This window comes from Uloborus diversus, chromosome 1 (genome assembly GCF_026930045.1).
Source record: "Uloborus diversus isolate 005 chromosome 1, Udiv.v.3.1, whole genome shotgun sequence".
NCBI lineage: Eukaryota > Metazoa > Arthropoda > Arachnida > Araneae > Uloboridae > Uloborus > Uloborus diversus.
The window spans coordinates 260,699,799-260,723,757 of NC_072731.1; the positions used below are offsets into that span (position 1 = coordinate 260,699,799).

A 23,959-nucleotide genomic window follows, 5' to 3' on the forward strand; every position below is an offset into this window, starting at 1 on the left:
TAATTGTTTAATGCTATTTTTAAAAATGCAATCCTCAATCATATAAAGGTATCCCTAGTAAAAATTGATCTCAATATTGCATGAACAAAATTGGCGACTTTTATAACATGATTTGATATTACAAAGTATAAAAAATAAATGTAATATTACATGGTTTTGACATAACATGATTCTAGGGCCGACTCTAGTGGTTCTGCGGCCCTATGCGATATTGACAAGTGCCGCCCCCCCCCCCTCATTGAATAATAATAATGTAAAATACTGACATTTTAATAAAATGAAAATAATAGTAAAATGTTTAGAATTAAAGGGAGATTGTAATTACATTCTATGACACTTTAAATTATTTTTTTATTAGAGTTGAAGAAGCGCATCTTATGGCGCTGAAACAGATATTAATATTTTGTACTCCGAAAGTAAATTGAATTTCTAGTTTAGTTCCGAACTATGTTTTGCTTATCAAAGCACTGATACACATTCTAAATTATTTTTATTGTTATTATTTAGCATTGAATCAGTGAATCTTAACACGCTAAGCAAATATTCATACTACTTTTTAAAAAATTAACTTTGAAATTTGCCACCCCTAAAATCTGCCACCTAGGTTGTCTACCCCAAGAGCCGGGCCTGCATGATTCTACTAAATTGAATACAATAGAGTCTTGATAATCCGAGATAATTGGGGCTCACATCACCTGGGATTACTTAGAACTCGGATTATCCGAAAAATTCTTTGTAACTAAAATTTAACATTATTCAGACGACATAAACTTGTCCACCTTTAACTTCCTTGTGCAAAGAAAAGGAAAAAATCTCCTCACAGAAAATTTATCAGTCAAAATTCCATAGAACTTTAAATTTTAATTACCTTTAAACAAAATGTTGAAAACTCTCCCCTCCCCCTCTCGCTGTCTGTACGTATTTGTGTTTAAATTTGTGGACAACCAAAAAATGCATTTTATGTATCCCTTAATCCATTTTGACGAGTTTTTTTCGTTAATTCTGTATCGATGTGTATGTGTGCGAATCTCGTAAACGCAAAAACTGTTAGTGGTAGAAGGTTTAAATTTTGTATGAAGTACAACTCATATGGCGCAAAGTTGTGCACTTCCTTTTTACTTTCTTCTATATCTAATATGTAGGAAAAAGTATTGGTTTCATGCAAATTTTCGAATTTCCATTATCCAACATGAATTTGATACAACATGGTGCATGTTGCACTGATTTATGTTATGTTTTTTCATAAAAGTAAATAAAATATTAATTTTAATAAATAAATAAAGTCTTCTATGAGACGCTTTGGACATCTCGTATAAGACGCAGTATGAATTAACCGAATGCCCTTCATATTAATAATTTAATATGAAGGGCAACTGTTTACATTTTTTTCATTCTACCCTTTAACCAGAACTTTGCTTTATCAGATTACCCCCCCCCCCCACGGCACCATTTGAAGTTTTGAACTGGTTCATTGAGAGTTCACTGATTTATTTTTTGCAATCTATCAGTTTTTTTACCTAATCAATTCAAGTTTTTAATCTATCGTGCTCATAATTAGGAACATATGGAACAAATCATGGCGTTGAACTTCATTCTGATGTGGTGAACTACGCTAAAACAAAACTAGACGAGTTCTTGTCGACGTCGCCCGCCATGGACAAATACGAGTTCTGCACCCCGAACTTCGTGGTCGGAAATTGCCTGTTGTTGGACAGCTCCATCCACCAGTATGACAGAGTTTATTGTGGAGCATCGTGTCCTGCTGAGCATGAAAATTACATGAAAAATTTGGTTCGTGTTGGTGGAATTTTAGTGATGCCTCTTAATGACCATGTAAGTGTTGATCGTAGGATTAAATTTTTTTTTTCAAAAATAAATTGAGGCAGTGAGAAGCAAAGGGATGCAAGTGGCAAAATTAAAAATTTGGAGATAACCAGTACAGATGGTAAGTGAACCTCTCCTCTGTCTTGGGGCAAGGGATGGTACTGGTAGCCCTGGTAGGTGCTGCTGTACAGCATGATTTAGAAAAAAAAAAAAATTCAATGAAAGCCTATCTAGTATCGGATCTTTAAACGCGTTTTATTCAAAACGTGAAAAATGTCCACTTGCTTCTCACTGCCTCAATTTTTATAATTTCTACAACCAATTATTTTTATTTTTTAGTTCTGGTATTAAATTAGCAATTTTTTTTTTTTTTGTTTTGTTTTACATTATAAAAATGAATTATTCTATGTTTAAAAAATATGTTATGTATTTAAATTACATCTCCCCTTCCACCCTTTTTTATTTTGAGAACAAATTACCAACATTTTTTTTTTTTAAATAGGGTAAGAGCTTCAGTAGTTGGCCATTTAGGACCGTGATTGCTGTTTTTTTGCTAACCTATAAATTTCAGCAATCAATACATCAACAAAAACACTGTCAGGCTTTAGGTTATACCTTTCTGATAATGATTTACTATATTGTTTCAGAAATAAAAACATTTTTATGTTAAAAACGAGGAAACTCATTACTGCTTAATGAAAAGTAATTACAACTTCACTGTTATTGGATGATAATTGTGGACAAGTTAAGAAATGTGGGACTACATCCATACCCGATTTTGAGTTATATATATTTTATTTATAAGCAGTTTTATGACCCTGTGGCTGACTACTGGAGCACTTGCCCTATTTATTTTTAGTTAAATTCTGAAAGCAGAAAAACTCATTTTTGAAAAAAATGTATTATGTTTAAACTATTGAGAACAGGGAATCTGATGTTAGAGAAAAAATTACACTATGCTTAAATTGTATATCTTCTCCTATTTTTTTTTTTTTTTTAATTTGATTCTAGAAAAAATTGGTTGCAATTTTTTATTTTGTTTTTCATTGTATTGTTTCTGAAAACGGGGAATTTTTTACGTAAAACTGATATCATAAAAACACATAAATGTCCATTTTTATTTCAAAACCCTTTGTTTTTGAAATGTTTCTTATGAACAACAAATGAACCATATGCTTTTGTGAGTTAAACCCTTTTTGGCCCTTAAGTTCAAAATTTATTCTTTAAATTATTGAACACAAATAATGTATAAATTGTATTTTTCCATGCTATTGGGATATCAAAATCTTAATTTTGTCAGCAGAAAAAAATAATTATGAATTACTGTTTAAGAAATATAGTGCTTAAAAATAAAAAAATAAAATTAAGAAAAAAGGGGAAATTCCCGTTCTCTACTACAAAGTTCTCAAAGGGTTAAAGGAGCACTGCACTTAGTTTTCATTGCCATCATTCTTAATCATTTTAGATCTGCCTTGTTTTGAAAACTCAAAATGTGTCATGTCCTCTCACACAGATGTTTTTATTCTTTTTTTTCTGACTCCATATTCTTACTTAACTTAATTTTTCTTTGTATTAAATATTACATCCAACTTTTAAATAATACGTCCAACTTTTTACATTAACTTCAAACAGTTATTCTCAGAACTGAAAGAATGCATTTTAGACTTCCCTTTACTGTTTTACAAATTTTGTAAATAGTAATTGTTGTTATGATTAATATGTTGTAATCTGACTAATTTTGGCATTTGTTCCATTAATTTTCGTATTCTCAATTCGTCATTCCAATTATTTATCGTAATAGCTTAACCTGTCAATAGTTTCTTGTAATGAACATACAACCCCCTTATATTCGAATGACGTATATGGTTCCCTGATAAGATTTGCGAATGGAATAAAAATAAAACATCCAGAAAGAAATAGAATTTTGTCTTTCAAAGCAGTATATGGCAGGGTTGGCCGGATTGGACCCAATTGGGTTGGACCCAATGGTTTTTTTTGAAAAAACCCATTTAAAAAAACCCATTATTTAGCCCACTTTTGGGTTTTTTTAAATTTTCTGAGAAATTTTTTTAAAAATTAATTAATTTAAATACTTTTACAATTTAAACTCCTTTTTTATTTGGTCTTCACCACAGACAATGGACATAAAAAATGAATTTTGAACTTTAACGACGTTAAAAAATACTATAAGGATTTTAAATAAATACATTTAACTTCTTTCTTTAACTGGAAAATAAATAACTGAAATTATTTTGACTAAGTCCTGTCACGTGTGATTTTCTCAATATTTGTAGATTGTACACAGTAAACTACTCTAGCTAAAAGGCTTTCATGTGAGTTATATTCTGCAAACCAACACCTCACAAATTTCGAATAATCAAGGTACTTTTTTAGAAATTAACAGGGTTACAAACGGTTGGATAGAAAACAGAATAGGATGTACAGTATTTTCATTATCTTACGAAAAAGTTTAATATTTGTTACTCTGTACACAGAAATAGAAAAACAGGCAACATAAAGTTCAAAGAAATGTCTTGATTAAGCTGATTCAGTAAAAAGGGATTTAAACTACTTGAGGTTCTACAGTAGTTTTGCATAACAAAGTAAAATACAATAAAGTAAAATACAAAAAAAAAAAAAAAAATAATTAAAAATGAAGTAATTGCTTTTATCACATATTTTGGATTTAAATGCGTGGTGTACTGAGTAATGTACAGTGTTTGACAATACAGTGAACCCTGTGTAAGTTGACCACCTGCAGTGCACTATTTTAGTGATCAACTTAAACAGGTGGTCAACTTACAGAGGTTGATTTATATGATAAGGACTGGTTCCGTGCCTGAAAAAAGCGGTCAACTTAGACAGGTGGTCAACTTCACAGGTTTTACTGTATTTGATTAATTACTGGATGTTTGCAGTTGTTACCTGCTCTATTGTTAATATCTGTCAATAAATTCATTGTGTTTTTATCAAGATTGGAATTGTCATTTCAAAGAAAGTTTGAAGACTTTCGTAACAATTTGACGCCAAACGTGGGGCTTCTTCAGGACTTTCTTGAAATAATCTGGACCTTGGACATTTCGTCTTGAGGGCTATCTGGACTTGGATATTTTATGGTGATAGCTCCCACAATGGATGATCAATTGAAATAACTTCTTGACGCCATCAACAATTAAAAAGTGATATGGCGGCTAATCCACTATAATATTAAAATCTGTTCGCGTCTGTCTGTCTGTCTGAAGATCTATCTTCTCGAGAACCGCTGCGAATCGAGAGTCAAACGAAATACCGATCAATTCGAAATTTTCCAAAGAAAACAATAGGACTAATTTCGTAATTGTGCGACTTTAATTAGCGAAGATATTGATTAAAACGTTAATTAACATAACGTTATTCAGGAATTTTTATTTCTTTCCTGTTGCCATTTTGCATATGGGTGAGCAAGTAAAATTCTAATAATTGTTTTAAAAGATATTCTTTTTGGCTGCTGTCCAAATCTTAAAACAATGTTTCCCCCCATCTAGAATTTTTATTTTAAATTAGTTTAAAATTGGTAGCCTTTATTTTATCGTCTGTCCTTTTTTTATTTTTTACATTCAACGTTCTTAACTCTTTTCAGCATAGGAAAGTTGTTTCTTTAGCTATCTTTATTGATTGTAGTGTAAGTTTATCATTCACCGGCCTCATATTTTGGTACATTTAGGATGTGCGACTAATTATGTTTATTTTGTAGGACTTTTTGCCGTTACATGGGTGAGTTTTCGAATTGTAATATAACTCTATTTTTCCTTCCTGTGTCTATTTTTGAAATACAGTTTGTATCGTTAAAAGAACATGTTAAACTAAGATTGTTTGGATTTCTTTAAGTGAAACAGAATTGAACAAAAGAAGGGATTTTTTAAAGATTTTAACTAAAGCTAAATTGGAATCTGATGTCTTGGTATTAAATTAATGCTTATTGGTATTTATTTAGTCTTTGTGCTTTAGTTTCAGGTAATCCACCAAAATGCGTGTGTCATTTTATGTAAAAAGCTGATTGTAATTGCACATAAATATTTCAGGTATAGTCTATCAGATGTAATTCATTTTAACGTGATCACAGATTATACAAATGATAATGCATATATTTTCATCTTTTGTGCTAATTAAAAATACTAATAACTTGTGTCATTGAAACCATGATTAACGTTAAAGAGATTTTTGCCAAAAATATGATGCACTGGTGTTTTGCAAACCTTGCATTACGCGTATTTATTTACTCCTTAGCGCTTTAGAAACTGATGTCAGAGTAATACAAAAACATCAATTGGACATCTCTTTCATTTTTTAAGTAGCCCGTGCAACGCCGGGCACGCAGCTATCAGGAACAATTAAAAAGTGACATTACGGCAAATCAAGACCAACTCAAGAGTGAATTGAAGAATGATTTGACTGGACTAAAGAACGATATGACAACTCACCCAGATGAAATTAAAAATGACCCGACTTCAATGAAGACGCTTGTGGAGAATCAATTTGCAGCCGTGGTGAACCGCGTTAATTCCATTGAAGGAAAATTTGACGAAAAATTTGTAACCATAGAAAACCGTATCGCAACAGTTGAAAATCATGTGAATGAGAAAATTAAAACCTGGAAAGGAAATTTGCGACGTCTGGAAGCGGTGCTGGTGATTTTGTACATTCAGCTACACAACCTGCAATTAAGCTCGCCACATTTGACGGCAAATCCTCCTGGCTAGTGTACAAGACCCAGTTCCTATTTCAGTCATTTGTAACATCTTCATTTGTGTTACAAATAGTATTTTATGGATTTATTTTTTTTTTTTTTTTGACAAAAGTGCTCAGAAGGAATCTAGAGTTGCTTGTGAGTGAATGAATTCAATTGTAGAGATCTAAAAACCTGCACTGTACAAAATTTGTCTACTTTTCTTTCAATTTAAAGGACAAACAAATCTAATATTTATTACAGTTTGGTTAGCTTCCATGTGAGTATCCAACGAATCTAAAGTAAAGTTAGAGTAACAGTAAAATGTGTTCTAAATGTGTCTAAGTGAAGCTAATAAGTACTAAAGATTCTGCTTGGGTAAAACGCTCTTATTCTTTACTTGTATTAAGTGCCTTACCTAAATCGACTTTCTAAATCTATCGGTTCTGAAAGTTTCCAGTATGAATAATTAAGAATTGTCTGATATAGATGACTGTTTACTCCGTAATGAAGATACATTTGGTGAAAGAATTAAAACCCAATCTTCAAAAATGTACAAATGGATCTCTTAACTGTACACTTTGGTTGTTGGACTTTTTTTGTAGCAGAGTGCCGCTAGCTACTTTGTTACTAGTATGCTGTCATTTACTGATGGGCCATTCCACGGAAAACGGCCATTTTGCCCCACACGTGACGCCTCATGTATTTTATTAAAAATAATATTTTAAAATTTTAATGAACAATTTTTTTTCTGCTGAACAAATTACAAACTTATGTGTGATTTTGTAAGCAAAAATTTTGTCATTACCCTTTAAAAAAATTACTTTTTTGTGACTATATGAATCGTCACATGCGGGACAAAGGGTTGACTTTTCCATGGAATGGCCCTGATATATTTCCCTCATGGTATTTTTCAAATATTTTTTGTACAGTTGGTGAATATGCATCTCTCTTTATATTCACGGAAAGAAGCTTATCATCCTATATTTTTTAATTTAGTTCAACCTGAAAAGAAAACTTTGTTTTTAGAATTTGCAACTGTCAATGCTGTTGAAATATCAGTGAGAATATGTCAAATTAACTCTGCTTAAATTCCTTTTTAAGTTGTTGCAAGTTACCCGAACTGGTGAAACAACATATGAAGTGAAAAATGTGCTACCAGTGTCATTCGCATCCCTTGTCGTACCCAGCTCCAACGAGGCCCTTACTTCAGTGAAGCTTCGTAAGTATGAAATTTTTTTTCCTTCAAATGTGTACCAACTTCATTTGAGCTGTATACAGGGCTGGCAAGTTTCTGCCGGAGCGGTTAAAACCACTGGTAGAAACCGGTTAAAACCGGCATGGCAAAAACTGCTTCCTGCCACATTTTCAGCAGAAACTGGCAAAAACTCTCAAAATGAAAAAAAAAAAAAAAAAACTATTGATAGACAGTAGAAAATGCATGGAAAAAATAATTAATTGTTAACCAAAGCACAGTTTAATTTACAATATTATTACAATTCAGAATCAAATGTTACATTGTTTGGACCCTGCAGTTGCTTCTTGGAAAAGGTGGTTCCAAAAATCTAAATAGTTTCTCAATTTAATATGCACAAATGAGAAACTTTGGAATATTCTTGCAACAGAAGAGCTAGCAGGCAATGCATCAAGGAACAAGCAATATTCGTGAAAATTTCATCTAGTGTATATTTTTTCAAACTGGTCCACCCACTGTAGTAACTGGAAAAGTGGTAAAAATTTGACTGGAAAAATTAGTTTCAAGAAGTGGGGCCAATTTGCTTTGCAAAGCTGTGATATTAGGTAAAAAATGTAGATTAATATTGGGAAGTAAAATTTGACACTTTTTTCTTGAAGCACATGATAATTTCAATCACAAGCAACTTAGATGAAGCTTATTTGAGAGCAAATTACAAACAGTAATGCCAGTTTAATTCTGTACGTCATTCCTCTATCCTAAGCACCCATATGATTTTCGTCCTTTGTTAGATTAATCCAAATATTACGAGCATCAGCAATTGAAAAGTTCCCTTTCTGAACTAAATCAAGGGCACTAGCATAACATTTTATTTTTTAAAATGATGAAATGAAGTTTAATTTTTTAGTTTAAACAAATATCATTTAATAATTACTTTAGTTTTTTAAAACGATTTTAAGCTTTTGCCAGTTTCTGCCGGTTTTAACCGTTATAACCAGTTTCTGCCACTGCCACAGCAAAAACTAGTTTCTGTCGGCAGAAAGCCAACCCTGGCTGTATAGATAAGGCAGTTTGAGTAAGTTGAAGCAAAGTCATAATTTTCTGTTGCTTATCTGAAATTAAATACCCTCAGGTCTCTGAAATCCAAATTTGCCCAAGATTTAAGATGTAATGTACAATTAAATGCTGAATTGGAATTTAGGGTTGAAATAACATTAACATTGTTATTTCGATCCTAATTAAAATTTTGCATGCTAAAACTCCCATAGTTCCTAGCGCGCCCGGGCGGATGTTGGTATGAATTACTTCCGGCTATTCCGCCGGCTCGTCTTGCCATAGAAGCTGTGAGGAGTTTCGCTGCGTCTTCAATGTTACGATGCTCTTTTTTTTTCGACGAGATTTGTTTTTTCGCAAAAAGAGTTATGTGAATGTTTTCTCAAAACATCAATATATTTTTACCATAGACGTATTACCCTTCCTGTCGCAATTCCGATTGAAATAGCTGAAAGTGTCACTAAGTACAATAAGCTTTGAGCGTGAATCGCTTATTAACAAACAAATAAGGAATAGCATAAGAATTTCTACTCTGGAAGAAATGTGCATTTTTCTATGTACAGATAAATATGTATACATATTAGGAAACTTAATTATTTTATACGTAATGTTGTTTTTTTTTGCTGTTAGAGGTGAAATAAGTTAAAAATTCAGGTTCGAAAAGATTAACATCGATGTTTTGCATTTCATGCTTTTTCGATGTTTGACATTTTAAGAAAAAAAAAATGCATGGAACAAAAATAAAAACTGATTATTAATAATTATGATGATAGTAAGGGCATATTTCTTACAAGGTCCATTTCGTTTTATAGTTTTCTACTGAATGTAAATCGAAATTCTTAGGATTGGAAAGAAATATTATTGTTTTATATAGCATGCAGATGAAATGAATAGCAATACCACTTATACCGCACCTTACGGACAGAAGTGTACATATGTTTGAAATCTTAATAATGTATTATTATTATTATTATGTTATTTTTTTTTTTCATTTGCATTATTTAGTTTGAAGATAAAGGTGTCTTGCCTAGTTGTTTTTATCAATATTTTGAATTAATATCTGAATATTTGTATTACTTAATTTGAAATTTAAACTTTAAAGAAAGTATTTATCATTTATATTAGTATTTGAAAATGTTCTATTTTAGTTACGTACATATTAAGTTCTTTTTCTTAATCATCTGAAATCAGAATCATATGCATAATAATACCAATAAATTTTTAGCAGTTAAAATTACTTTTTGTCTGTCTTTAGTTTATAGTCTTAGTTATAAATTAATGAATAAATTAGCCATCTTTGGGAGCGGGTGCTGAAAATTCTTTTCCACCTAACTTAAAAAAATTAAATACATAATATTAGTTGCACACCGAGGGGTGAATTTGAGGGTCAACAATACAGAGCTTTTCATCTTAGCATACATGGGCAATACCAGTACGGTAGTTTTTTTTCTTTGCATGTGAGGCCTGTTAGACCCCCCCCCCCAAAAAAAAAGTAATTTATGTCTGCTACAGTGCATAAAATTATTTATGTATTATATTGTTAGCGTACTACTGGTACATATTTCACGTCTGTAAGTGTTTGCATAACCTTTAAATATATTTTGTGTTTTAACTAAAATATATGAAATTTATCCTTATAAAATGGTTGCAATGTTATTATACTTAGCTACTGTTATTAATACGCTTTTTCTTTAAAGCACGTGACCTTTGTATTAAATTTGAATGTGCTTCGGTAGAGCTACCCCTTTGCTTGATATTCTTCAGCATACCTGCTTTGAATAATTTATTTTTTGTCAAATTTTAAAAGTAAAAACAAGAGTCTTTGATAAGGTATAAAAATCTAACATAGCTTTCATATCTAATTCTTTTTCAATCTGATATAACAATAAAATTGTCATTCTATCTTCTATTGTCAAATTTTGCACATTTCATGGGAGAATAGAATTATAATTTGGATAAAAACGATTGATTGTTATGGAAGTTATGTAGTTCAATGTGTGAATGTAAAAAAAAAAAAAGAAAAGAAAAGAAATGAAATTTTTGAAAAATACGAGAACGGTAACGTTTCTGGGTTTTTTACACGTTACATTTTGACCGTCAACTAGAGAAACGTACATTCTGCAAAAGAATTAGGCAGCAGCATATAAAAATTTATTCTAGTGATTGCAGTTTTGAACGTCCAAATAAAGATATAAATATTTTTTCAAATAAATAATTACTAAATAGTTGTTCTTTACAATGAGAAAATATTTAGCTAAAATGTGAGAAAATATTTAGCTAAAATATAAATAAAAATATTTAGCTAAATGAGAAAATATTTAGCTAAAATTTTATGTTATCAGCAGAATTAGTGAAAGATCATCTTTTTTTAATTGATACCATCATTTAAATACTATCCATACTTCCTGGTACTTAATTCAGCTTTAGACCTCTGTTTTAACGTCCATAACTTTTAGTTTTTCTCTCAAAATTGAAACAGCAATCTTTTTATTTTTTATACACTAAATTCAAAATTGATTTAGCTTCCTCGCGTACGGAAAATCGCGTATTTAACACTGGAAAAAATTAGATTTCTTCCTCGCTTACGCTCAAGCACGTTAACGGAATGACCGGAAGTAAAAAATACCAATTGTACATGTTGCGCCACCTAGTGACCAAGTTTGTCCCAAGCATGCCCCATTGATGAAACATCTCATGACAACTTTCTGTGGTTTATAAAAAGTCTTTCTGTTATTAATTTTTCTAAAAAAAAGAAGCTTTTCATGACAATATCCGTTGTTTTAACTCTTAACTTTGCACAAAGTGATCCAGCTGATTTCTTTCAGTTTTTTTGCGTTTTATTTTTGCATTTTATTCTTTAGGCATTAGAAAACATTTTTAAAAGGGAAAAAAATCTATCCTGTATTTGTACCTGTAATATTTTTTAAACAATTTTTTTTTTAATGAAAATGTAGATCCTGAAGACATTTTGTTCTTTAGGTTATGCTTTAGCATAAAGAAGTAAAATGAATGTGCAAAAGTTTATTATATTTATTCTGATAACATTACAAATTTGCTTGGCTTTGTAGTCTGTTCATGATGAAGGATTTGTAGATGAGACTGGATTGCTTTTAGCTTCTTTCAAAGTTATTTAGGTTGGTTATTTCCCTATAAAGTTTGCCAACTGTAACTGAACAATTTTGCTTTCACTTATAAAAAAAAATCTATTTGTAACAGTGAACCTGAATTTAAAAAAAAAAAAAAAAATCCTTCAAAGCAGCAGTATGACCAGCAATACCATGCACAGCTTGGATTTAATGAAGTATGTTATTTCAGGCAATTCAACAAACCTTTATTTTTAAATTAATACAATCAGTTAAAGGAAATATAACTAGGCTGCGGAATGGGAAGGAAAATGATAAAGACCAGGAATGTCAGGGCCTTCAATCTCCAACTCCTGTACCCCGAAATGAGTCCCAAATTGACTCTGCAGCCCTGGCAGAGTTACAAACTCAGAGAGAAAATGCCCGACTCCGACTCTCAGAATTTTAAAACCTTCGACTCTTGACTCGGCAGACCCAAAATATAACTCTGATTCTACGCTGGAAAATTATTTTCAATGTATTTCTTAACTATTTAAATTTCTGTGTCTCACAGCCAAAAGGACGTAAGTCTCAATGTGATGATTTTGCAGTAGAGAGGAAAAACTATTTTCTGTTCCATGCAAAGGATGGAACGCACACTCTTTTAACCCTGGTAAAAAAAATTTAAAGGATTTATTTTTAAGAATTACATTCACATGGATCAATGGGGAATAAGCTTCTACATGCAATGCACTAAGAAACAGAAAATAGCAATTTTTAGACTTACAGGGGCTCCCAAAAGTGTTCGTACACCTTGAAGTAAAACCAAAATATCGCGAAACTAAATTCGAATTTGAAGTCTAACTTTTTTCACATCATTCCTATGCCATTCTAAATAAAACTCAGTAGTTTTTTTTTCAAAACATTGCCTGATTTTATTTTTGAAATTTGACAAAAAAACGAAGAGACAGAGAAAAAATACGCCACAAAAGTCATTGTATGCTGAAATATTTTCGAATAAATTCATGGTTAAAATTATCACATGTCGTGTTTTTATTATTTTTTCATTTTATTAACACTGTAAAGTCATTTGGCTTTAATTTTTTGTTTATTTATTCCCTAATATTCTGCTTGTTATTTTTAAATGGCTGGTATTCGTAAAAAACAACAAACCATTCGAAATTTGATTTTTTTTCCTCACTGTAGCGGTTAATTGGTTTGAAATGTCTCTAAACTAGTTAACTTGTACCATTCTATGGTGAAGTGCTTGAACAACAGAATTGGATCAAAAACAAGGTAAGAAAAGATCAACCGGCAAAGTTAACGAAGCATGGTTGGAGATTTACATTTAAAAAAAGTATGAAAAATACACATTTGAGTGCTGTAAAAGTTTCTGCAGAATTTAATGAAAAATTTTACTTATAATTTTCACCTAAAATTTTTCGCGAAGTTCTCTGATTAGCCGGATTGAATGGGACCTATTCCCGCAAAAATTTTCTTGTTGGTGCGAAAAACAGAAAGCTTACGCTTTTCGTCGCAAAATCAATAATAAATAAGCTCAGAACCCTTTGGAATAAAGTCTCACTTACGGATGAAAACAAATTCAACATTTTTGGTTAAATTGTTGTATGATTGTAAATAGAAGAAAAAAAAATGAGAAATTTCATCTTAAGAACTAAGTTGGGATCAGTTAATCAGGACTGTGAATGTGTTCTTGTGTGAGGGTGCATATAGCATCAGGACTTGGTAGTTAGGAATTTTTTGATGAAATAATGAATCGCACTGTTCATTTAAATGTTAAGAGAAAACAATTTTAAATTATTAGCCCAAAATTTGGTTATCGGAAGCAACTTAGTTTTTTTAAATCAAGATAACGATTAGAAACACACGTTTTTCAACGTTTGCGTCTGGTGTGTCAAAAATTTGTCCTTAAGCTTAGAAATATTTCCTCAGTCGCCAGATTTATACTTAATGTAACATATTTAGAGATATCCGGAAACTAGATTACGAAAATATGGCTTTGAAACAAAAAGAGGGCTCGAAACGGTAAGACTAGAAGTGTGGTTGAACACTTTCTACGAAATAGCACAAAAAAACCAATGAAATCTATTCGTAGACGTTCAAATGTTGTTGTGGATGTTGAATGATATTCTACTAAAACTAATTTAATAAAAAGTTAGATTATTGAATAATATATAGACATTTTTAAAAGTACGAAGATTTTTCCGAGATAAAATTTCCGGCACTTTTTGGTTTTTGATTTTTTAAAAATTAAGTTTTAATATGTTACTAAAGATTTTCATAGGTTTTTGTTAAAAATCGATCGTAGATCTTATAATTAAACACCTATTTCGAAATACAGTAGACCCTCGTTTTACACAGGTTTATTTTACGCGGTTTCGATTATACACAGTTTAAGATTTGTCTCCTTTGTTTTATTTTATGCGGATGAGTTTCGCTTTTACGTTGGATGTGGCAATGCAAACAAATAACATTTTCCCCTCTTTCAAAATCCAAACTCCTAAAGATTGCAGATTACGCGTAATAGACTGCATTTTGGCGTGCTAATCATCGAGCTTGGGCCATTGGAAACATTTTATGCGATTGATTCCAGAGCTCTTTCCAGAAGTAAAGTTCAGACTTACAGTTCAGAACTCACTGGCAGAAGAGCTTTTAGGAGTGTCAAAGGCGGCCAAAACCAACGAAGATACCGACATCGGGGATACACAACCAAAAACGTTCACATTGAAAATTTTGAGCCATTCCTAGACAATAGAAATGATTTTTCTAATTTGTTAGTGAAGAAAGATTCTAGCATGGAAATGACACAAGTGTCCATGGATGCGTTAATGTTCTGCAAAGAATTACAGAGAAAAATTCTTAATGACTGCCAAAAGACTATCATAGCCAGCTCCTCTTTATAAACAGAACATAAAATTAATTTATGTTTTCTTTTATGTTGTGCATAAAAATCGATATAAGTACACATTAAACTTATTATACAATTAGTCATCACTGGAATGAAGTAGTTTTTTTATCTACGGAACCTAACCCCTATTTTCTTAACACGCTTTTATTAGCTTCACCTGTATGTATGTATGTATGTATTTTGTAACGGAATCTTGCAGCTCAAATTTCGCCCACTTCCTGCGATCGGATTCTTTTGAAATTTGGCACGCGATCTCAGACCCGATGACAATGCAATATTCTATAATCAAATTAATTAATTAACTCTTTTAATTGTGAGTTTCCTCCAATTTTAATCAATATTTTGGCATAAATCCAACAATGTGAAAAAGGAAAAATTTAAAAAAATACATCAAAAAATGCTCGCAAAAATTATTTAAAAATATCTACAAAAACCTTTAATTTTTCTGCATCAGACAAAATTTGTTCCAATGTTCCAAGGTAATTAGAACATGAAATATAATTGTTTTTAACTAATTTCATGCCAAAATTTAGGTGAGCCTTCAATTGGAAATTCATTGCTGATCAGACCATTGTTGAACAAAACTTTTATTCAAATGCATCTCCAATTTTCAAAGTAATATAAATTACGCAAACATACATTGATGACTCACAGTAGCTTCCCATCAGGGTGCCCTTGTCTTAACTTTAAGATATTACCTCGTACTCGTTTTATAAATAATTTCGTCGACTGATACTAAAAAAACAGAAAAATAAAATAATAGTTTTAAAAACCAAAAAAACACGCTTTCGTAGCAAAATGAACTAAAAAGTGAAAAATAATCTTTAGATGATAGTAGTTGACCAATCACTTAATTTTAATGTAATACAAAAAAGCGTGGGGGGCTTCTTATCTGTTGTCTTGAATTTCCCTCATTTGTTGTCCAAGCAAAATTGTAAATAGACAGAACCCCACGCTTTTTTGTATTACATTAAAATTAAGTGATTAGTCAACTACTATCATCCAAAGATTATTTTTCACTTTTTAGTTCATTTTGCTACGAAAGCGTGTTTTTTTGGTTTTTAAAACTATTATTTTATAACACTACTATTAGGCAGTAGCGTAACTTTAAATTTTCGGCCCACCAGGCAAAATCTGGCTTTGGACCCCCTATTAAAAAATCGTATTAATCTATATTTGTAGTACAATTTTTCAAGTTTGTCGGCCTCGCAATTTATTTTCGAACACACAAACATATTTATAAGGAGAGAGAGAAAAAAAAGGAGAGGGGGGATATTGAGTTTTTAGTTCACAAAGGGATGACTTGCGGCAGAAATCTGGAGAGTTTGCTACAATGAGGAGAAAAAGAATAAGCAATATGAATTTAATCCCCATATAAATAATAGCCGATGATCGAGTAACCCGCATGTTTCAAAAATGAAACTCGCGCCACGGTATGATAATTTGATAATATGTTTTGGTAATATTTCACATGCAGAGAAAGGCTTTATTGTGACAAGGCTGAACTCGATCCGGTAACTTAACTGTTTTACTGGTAACACTGTCATTTCAGGGGAATGAAGAAACGAAAACATGGTCAACAATGAACGCTACTTACTGGAGTTCAGGGTTAATCCACTGGAGTCAGGGTTACAATTTCAACTATCAAAATATCACCAAACAGGCAGCAATTGCTTCGTTCAAATGTAAAAGCGATTTTCGTTTTAAATTTTTCGAATTTGAAGTTTTAAAAGCGTGATTGTAAGTTTTTTTTTGTAACATAATGGAAAGGGGTCAGTGACTCTCTTCCTGCAATTATTATTGAAGTTTGAAAAACACAACTTTAGAAGATCTTCAATGATGTTAAAACAAAGGCGCTCGGGATTATCTCTGGAAATTTTTCAAAATTAAGCTTCTAAGAATGCAATAAGCCCCCTTTGAAGACAGTAGTTAAAAGGATGTGATTCGGAACTCTGCCTATAGGAGTTTTAAAAATTTTCAAAATAGCAATTTTAAACGATCTTCAGTGATGTTAGGAGGATAGAACAGACCCCGAAGTGGTTTTCTGGGGGGAAAAAGTAGGAAATAAGGAATCAAAAATTTAAAAAGTAGGAACAAAATCACTTAAAAAAGTAGGAAAAAATAGAAAGAGAAAGGACTACACACGTCAAGAGGAAACAACTTTAGCGTAAATTTTATTTCTAATGTAAAACAAACTAACGGTATTTTTGATTTAAAACTGTCCCACAAATAAACTAACAGTACTTTTGAAGTATTGAAGGGATTTAATGAAAGACCCAGTCGCAAAAACAAAACGAATGAGAAGCTGACAATCATCAGTATGAAAAATAAACTGGTGGAAACAAAGGTATTAATTACAAAATTATGAAAATAAAATCCAAACAAAGAAACCCCTTTCAACAATAAAGTAATGAAATTTTTAAGTGTGATAGAAAACTAATAATAGTAATAATAATAAAACTCATATTTTAGTGCAATAAAACCATTTTTGTTAAAGATTTGTTTTGTCAAAAACGAAAACATTTCTTCGAGAGCATCCATTTATCATTTGAAAATACTAACACTTTCACCTCTGTTGTCATAAACTATGATGCAAAAAGCAAAGAAAATATTAAATTAGTTTTAGTTAAAAATAATGAGCAGCTGACATGCATTCTTGCACAAACAGGGGCAGATGTTTGAATTTGAAAAAAAAAAGGAAAAAGACTGAAAATGCAGATCTAAAATAAATTTGTTCTTAAATATGGGGCATCAAATTTATAGTAAAATAATTAATATAACGAAATAAGTAAACTAAAGGGTTTGTATTATGCTATGTATTTTTAGCATTCAACATAAATTTTTGTTTCAGGCACGTCATTTATGGGGGTCAGTGGGGTCAATTTCTCTTCTCCCTGGCAATCTAAAATTAATGCTTAACTATACAAGTTTGAGCGGTTTTTGTTGTTTCCAGATAAAATTTGCATTCAGTATACATCCTTTGCTAGCCACTCCCGGGGGAAAAAATCAAACTGACGGGCCAGTTTTCATTTTAACCAAGCAAACGAATATTGTTTTATTGGTTTGATGATTTTTTATCTCCTTCTAGTTCCAAAATTTTTGTCACGGAAAAAAAAAAGAAACAAAAAATCCATGCATGGTAAACATAACATTTTTATCGAAGACAGAGATCAGTTTCTAATGTTTCTCTATGCATTAAAGAGAAGGCATGTAGTTTCTCTCAATCCTCACCGTACAAAAAAAATATTCTTTCGGAAATTGTTCACGAAATTGAGAGTGAGCGGGGAGCACCTGGCATCAAATGTCTGCATATATATCTCTTCCCCTCCCCCTTTTGATCAGGCACCCTGAATACAATAACTTGCAGTAGATACGCTGCATCGGTATAATTGCCCCACCCCGAAAAGAGTAAGAGTATCAAAAAATTTTTAAATGTTCAGTAAAGCCGCATTGCCAAAAACGCAGCACTTAAAAATGATGAGCAACTCCTTGATATCGATGTTATATCAGAGTGGAAAATACCCCATTAAAAATATAAAAAAAATACAGTACATATTTGTTTGTGGCTTTATCCCCCAACTTTTAAAAATGTGAAGAAATAAAAACAATTTAAATTGAATTCCGATTTTTCTCCAAAAATCGGGAACGTTTTGCCCATCTAGGTTTTGCCTTTTTTTTTTACAAATGCTCTTTGCAAGGAAAGAAAATGAAATTTTATAATCATGTTTACGATTTAGAATGAACAATAATCATATTTATGTATGAAAAAAGTTAGTTTCCTCGATTATTTTTCAAATGGTTCGTTTTTGCGAATTTCTCTTATCTGTCGCTTTTATTTTGTACTATGTACAGTGTACAGGTTTTTCATTTTTTGTTTCTGACGTTCCTTTTAAGGTTTTACATTGCCTTTCTGTTTAACACTAGAAAGACGACGTTTTCCGTATACCTAGAAAGACTAGCAGCAGTCATTTTGACCGCTATACTTAAAAATGTGAAAATGATTTATTTTCGGGATTTTTAGTCATAGAAAAGATTTCTTTTGATGCATCATAAATTCATTTAACAATTTAATCGTAATATAACCTGCAAATTAGTCTGAGACAGCTTTTTTTTAAATTTAATTTTATGTTCTATCAACTGAAAAGCATATATACAGTAAATAATTGATATTGCGGAAGATTAAATTTGTACAAAATGGAGGACATTTTCTAAGCATGTAATCACTAACAAGTATTTTCAACTATTCATGTGATTCATTTCTTAAATGCATAAATATCGTAATATACTTACATTACTCTTCTTTACAATATTTACAAATAATCATCTTTATCACTTTCCATGTACATGAGCCGCAATTTTTTTTTTTTGCAATCAGAATAAATAGTCATAGTTTTATTTCCGCAATATTTCATTTGAGATCGTTTTTGTTCTTTTCTCTCAGGTAGAAACTTTATCATCATCTTTTTGTGCAATGCTAGGTTTCGAAAAAATTATCGCAATCAACTGATGAAAGTATATTATTTTCATCTCTAGGAATGTATTCCACCTCAGGTAATTCAGACTACGCATCCAAACCAGAATCAATATCAGGATTTCAGGCAAATCCTGCAACAGTTGCATAAATTCATTTTCTGATAAGTTTTGCTTTCCAACGATCCTTCACAACATCATAAAGAGAATAATTAGACTGGGCCTTTCAAGAACATCGAAGTAAACCAACGCCTATGTTTCAAGCCAAGCACATGTTTTGGTGCACAAAATAATTCCAGCAGAAGTTTTTGGAATCCACCCGGTTTAAATTGATCCCTTTTCAAAACTAAAATAATATTATGTGTCCGGTTCCATGCTTTTCAAAGTCACCTTTTCTCAACTTTGCCCCCTGCTATAACAGCAGAAAAAAAAAGAAGCACGTGACCAACAGATGTTTCGCATTTTCCTAACGATTCAAAGAACTGCACCTGACCAGCAGATGCTACTCAAACCCACTAATTACAAAAGAATGCTATTCACCCTGACAACTAACAAAAACTCCATAGTGCACATATCTGATAAAAGAAAAGTGAGCAAAGCATAAATAACAGCGGTCAAAATGACCGCCGTCAGTCTTTCTAGGTATAAACACTTATAGCGACTGTAATAATGGGCCTAAAGAAATAAAATTTACTTTTGTGAGATCTTAATAAATAGTTAGTAAAAGTCAATAAACGAAAAAGAGTTTGAAAATAAAACGCAGGAAATATGAGCGTTTGAAAATCCTTGGTGGTCAAAATGACCGCCTCCGTCTTTCTAGTGTTAAATAGAGCTTCATTGGCGAATAGGAAATTCAGCTTTTCCCGCACTTTTTAAACAGTTGGCCGTTTATTTTAATTAAAGCTTCTAATTGACGGGTAGATAATATATAATAGCATCAGAATGGCCAGTATCTATGTCTTTATTGTTTCATTAAAACAGTAGGACTGAAGTCGGGGCGATAGACAGAAAAGTCGATCATAAACGCTGCTACGACAAAAAAGTCACTCACGAAAATTTAACTTTTAAACAAGCAAACGCCACGACGTTCCTTCCAGAAATTACTGTAGTCATTCAATGAAAAGCTCAGCATCCATTTGTTTCTTTTACTTTTCAAAATCAAAACATGCAGAAAATTATCGGTGCAGCATTGTAAAAATAAGAATCAATGCACAATTAGAAGTGCTATACTAAAGAAAGAAAAAGTAGGAAAAAAAGGAGAGAGCTCTAAAAAGTAGGAAAAATAGGAACTCTTCAGGGCCTGATAGAAGATTTGGGTGTCTTACCCGTAAATTTTACAAAAGTTTTTGCACACGTGATTATGTACCACCTTTCGGGAAGGAGTTAGGGACTCTTCTGAAAATCTCATCATATTAAAGTTCCAAAAATGTAATTTTGGATAAGTCTTTGTTAATTTAATGAAACAGTGTCGGGGGCACTGCCCAAGGAATTTTTATTGGTGGAACTTTGAAAAATGCAGTTGTAGGCCACTTTTGAAGACGTTAGAAGATGGGGTTAAATTGGGGGGACTCTGCCTCAGAGGTTTTTCTTTATGGAACTCCTTAAAATGCACTGATGACTTTGCTTTGATGACGTTAGAAGAAAGGAAAAAATTGGGGATTCTGCCCCAGAATTCTCAAAATTAAAGTTCCCAAAAAGCAATATTAAAAAAAGGAAAGTTTTAGGGACCTTCTTTATAATTTTTAAGTACTTAAGTTTGCCATCATTAAGTTACCTTTTTGAATCTTCGATTTCGGAAAATTTCGATGCAAAGTTCCAAACCCCCTCATCTGTTGTCCTTACAGCATTGAAATGGTGCATAAATGCATTTTTAGGATGTTATATAAAGGGAAGGGGGTTGAAAGATAAGACTTCAGGAATTTTTTTGACATTGAAGCTCTCAAAACGTAATTTTAGATGATCTTCGATAATTTTCAAGAAATGGGGGTTCAAAGGCTCTCCCCCGGAAATTTTTCAAAATTAAACTCCTGAAATTGAACTACCTTCGATGACCTGACAAGAAAAATAAGGTTCCGGGGCTCTCCCAGGATTTTTTTTAAATCAAAGTTTTAAAGCCCCAAATTTTAGGCGACTTTTGATTATATTGGAATGACGGAGGATACGAGTCCCTCCCCCAAAAATTTTTCTAAATAAAAGCCCTAGAAAAGCAAACGTGGACCATATTTAAAATGATAAGAATAGAAGGTTTTCAGGACTCTCCCCCGGAATTTTTTTACTATTACTCCAAAAACTTAATTTCAGATGGTCTTGAATGATATTAGTGGGCCCCAAAACCAATATAAGCTTTTCAAACCAAGTTTTATTTATGGAAAAAATTAATAAATTGAATAAAAAAAGCTCAAAAATTTTCGGCTCTTGCCCCTTCCCCCCCTTCGCCCAATTCCAGATCCTACACAAAAAACTTTTCTTGACTCTTTTTCAGGATCTCTTACGGTCAGGACTTTTCCCTTTCTTTATCGGGGATTTTACCTTTTCTCCACTTTTTGCTCAGTTCCGTCCCAAGGTTTGGTTTTCGCACATGGAAGGTGGGCCGTGGGCCCCCTTTTTTCCACTTATAGGCCGATTACTGAATTGACCATGGCCTAGGGCCCGTCATTTGGCTAAAACTGTTTTAGCAAATGGCAAAAATTGAAATGTTTGCCTACAAGAGGGCTCCGAAAAAATGTCCGAGATGATGACCCCGATATCTTAAACGGGGGTTCTACGTCGATAGGTTCTGGGATTCTAGGGGGCCCCAGAACCAATATAAAGTTTTCCAACTAAGTTTGATTTACAATTTTTTAGTTTTAGTATTACGATTACTAGTTTTCTTTACTAATAATAAAGCAGAAAGTCTCTCTGTCCGGAGGATGTCTGTAGGATGTCTGGAGGATGTCTGTGACGCGCATAGCGCCTAAACCGTTCGGCCGATTTTCATGAAATTTGGCACAAAGTTAGTATGTAGCATGGGGGTGTGCACCTCGAAGCGATGTTTCGAAAATTCGATGTGGTTCTTTTTTTATTCCAATTTTAAGAAAAAAACTATCATAAATTACGAAATTATCGTAACGTGTAACCGTAACGTGGGCACAAGCCAATTTGGCGAGATACGAAATCATCATAACGTGGAACCATAACGTCGGTACAAGCCAACTGGCGAGAAAATTCACCATACATTATTTGTAAATATACAAGCGAACCAAAAGACCTTTAATTTTTCTATTACGGGCGAAGTCGTGCGGGTGCCATAGTTAATAAAATCTAATTTTATATTGTATTTCAGCCGAAACCTATCCGCTGTCCTTGCAAGAGATCTGCCGCTCCGCCATAAGGGTGCTGCTGAGGAGGAACGTGGAGATGGAGAATCCCACCCTGAAGGACAAGAAGAAGCCGCCCCACCCCAAGCGGAAGCGGGGCCGCAGACGCATGAAGAGGATCGTCATCCCCATCTTCGAGGAGATGCGGAACAACGACGGCAGGAGGGGGAGCAGGTCCGACCTGGAGGACAGCAGGAGGGGCAGCCAATCGGACGCCGAGCCCGGGAGGGGGGACAGCGGGAGGGGGAGCCAGAACGACGTGGACGACGGCGGGAGGGCGGTCCACCACCCGCCGCCGGTGGTGACTCGGCAGAACGGCAAAATAGTGTTCAACCTGGACTACGACTGCGGCGAGCGAGAGTCGACGGAGCAGAAGATGGAAGTTGCCGACGAGGACGACGCCTTCGTGGAGGAGTCTTTCCCCGAGTACAACGAGAAGGTGGGTGCCGAGCGCTCGGAGAGGGGCGGGGTACATCCCACGACGGACAGCGGGATAGACAATATCAGCGACGACTCGGTCGCGGACGACAGCGAGAAGACCGGGTCGTCCAATCCCTCGAGCTCGCAGGAGCCGGAAGAGGGCGGTGCTACGAGGAATCCCCTCTACCTCAAGAGGAGTGCCGAGGACGACGACGACGAAGACGATCCCGGAACGAACGCTCGCGAGAGTCAAAAGTACCCCAACTATCGGAGCACGGCGGTCATCTTCAAGAGGGTGGCCTTCAGCGACGTCGAGAGCGACGAGTTCGACGACAGCGACTCCGGCAGAGACTGTTTCCCCCCCAAGGAGGAGTCCGAGGAGAAGAGCGACCTGTCCGGCTACACCTGCCTCATGCGGCAGAAGATCGCCCGGCTGCCCCTGCCGCACGCCCTGAAAGTCTTCTTGAATTTCTCGAGGCCCGTGTGAAATGCCGCTCGATGTTTTAACCGTAATCATGCAATCTCGAAGTTGTTTGAGAAGTTGAGTATTATGTGTTTTGTATGTTTTAGTTGTTGACAGAAATGGGATTTTTGATTTATACATTGGTAGCTTTTGTTCTCTCACTTAGTTTGGAATTTATATGGAACAGTGTTGTTGGTGTTCTGGCAAAAGCCATCAAGTCTGCAAAAATAATTGGATGAATCCGTGCAATGAATTAGTTTGCTGTTAGGTATTTTATGATGAAAACCAAATATACAGTTTTAGGTGACCTGATTAAGAGTAAGACGTTTTGCAGACCCCTTAACAAGTTGGGGGTCTGCAAAATTATTTTTGCAATTTTTCAGTGATTTGAAAGTTTGAATTGAAAATGTTTCAAAATTGGAGCTTTAGACTTGAGGATTTTTGTTTGAATGCTGACGAGATATATTTGATCATGTTTATCC

The 23,959-nt window shown here is 33.4% G+C and overlaps 1 protein-coding gene across 1 annotated transcript; it reads left to right on the forward strand.

The window, feature by feature from the left end:
• Window positions 1-1,653: 1,653 nt before the first annotated feature.
• LOC129220397 (uncharacterized) lies at window positions 1,654-23,501 on the forward strand. Its single transcript, XM_054854814.1, has 3 exons — window positions 1,654-1,833; window positions 7,634-7,751; window positions 22,561-23,501. Exons 1-3 carry the CDS (start codon window positions 1,654-1,656, stop codon window positions 23,499-23,501), a joined length of 1,239 nt encoding a protein of 412 aa, XP_054710789.1.
• Window positions 23,502-23,959: the final 458 nt, after the last annotated feature.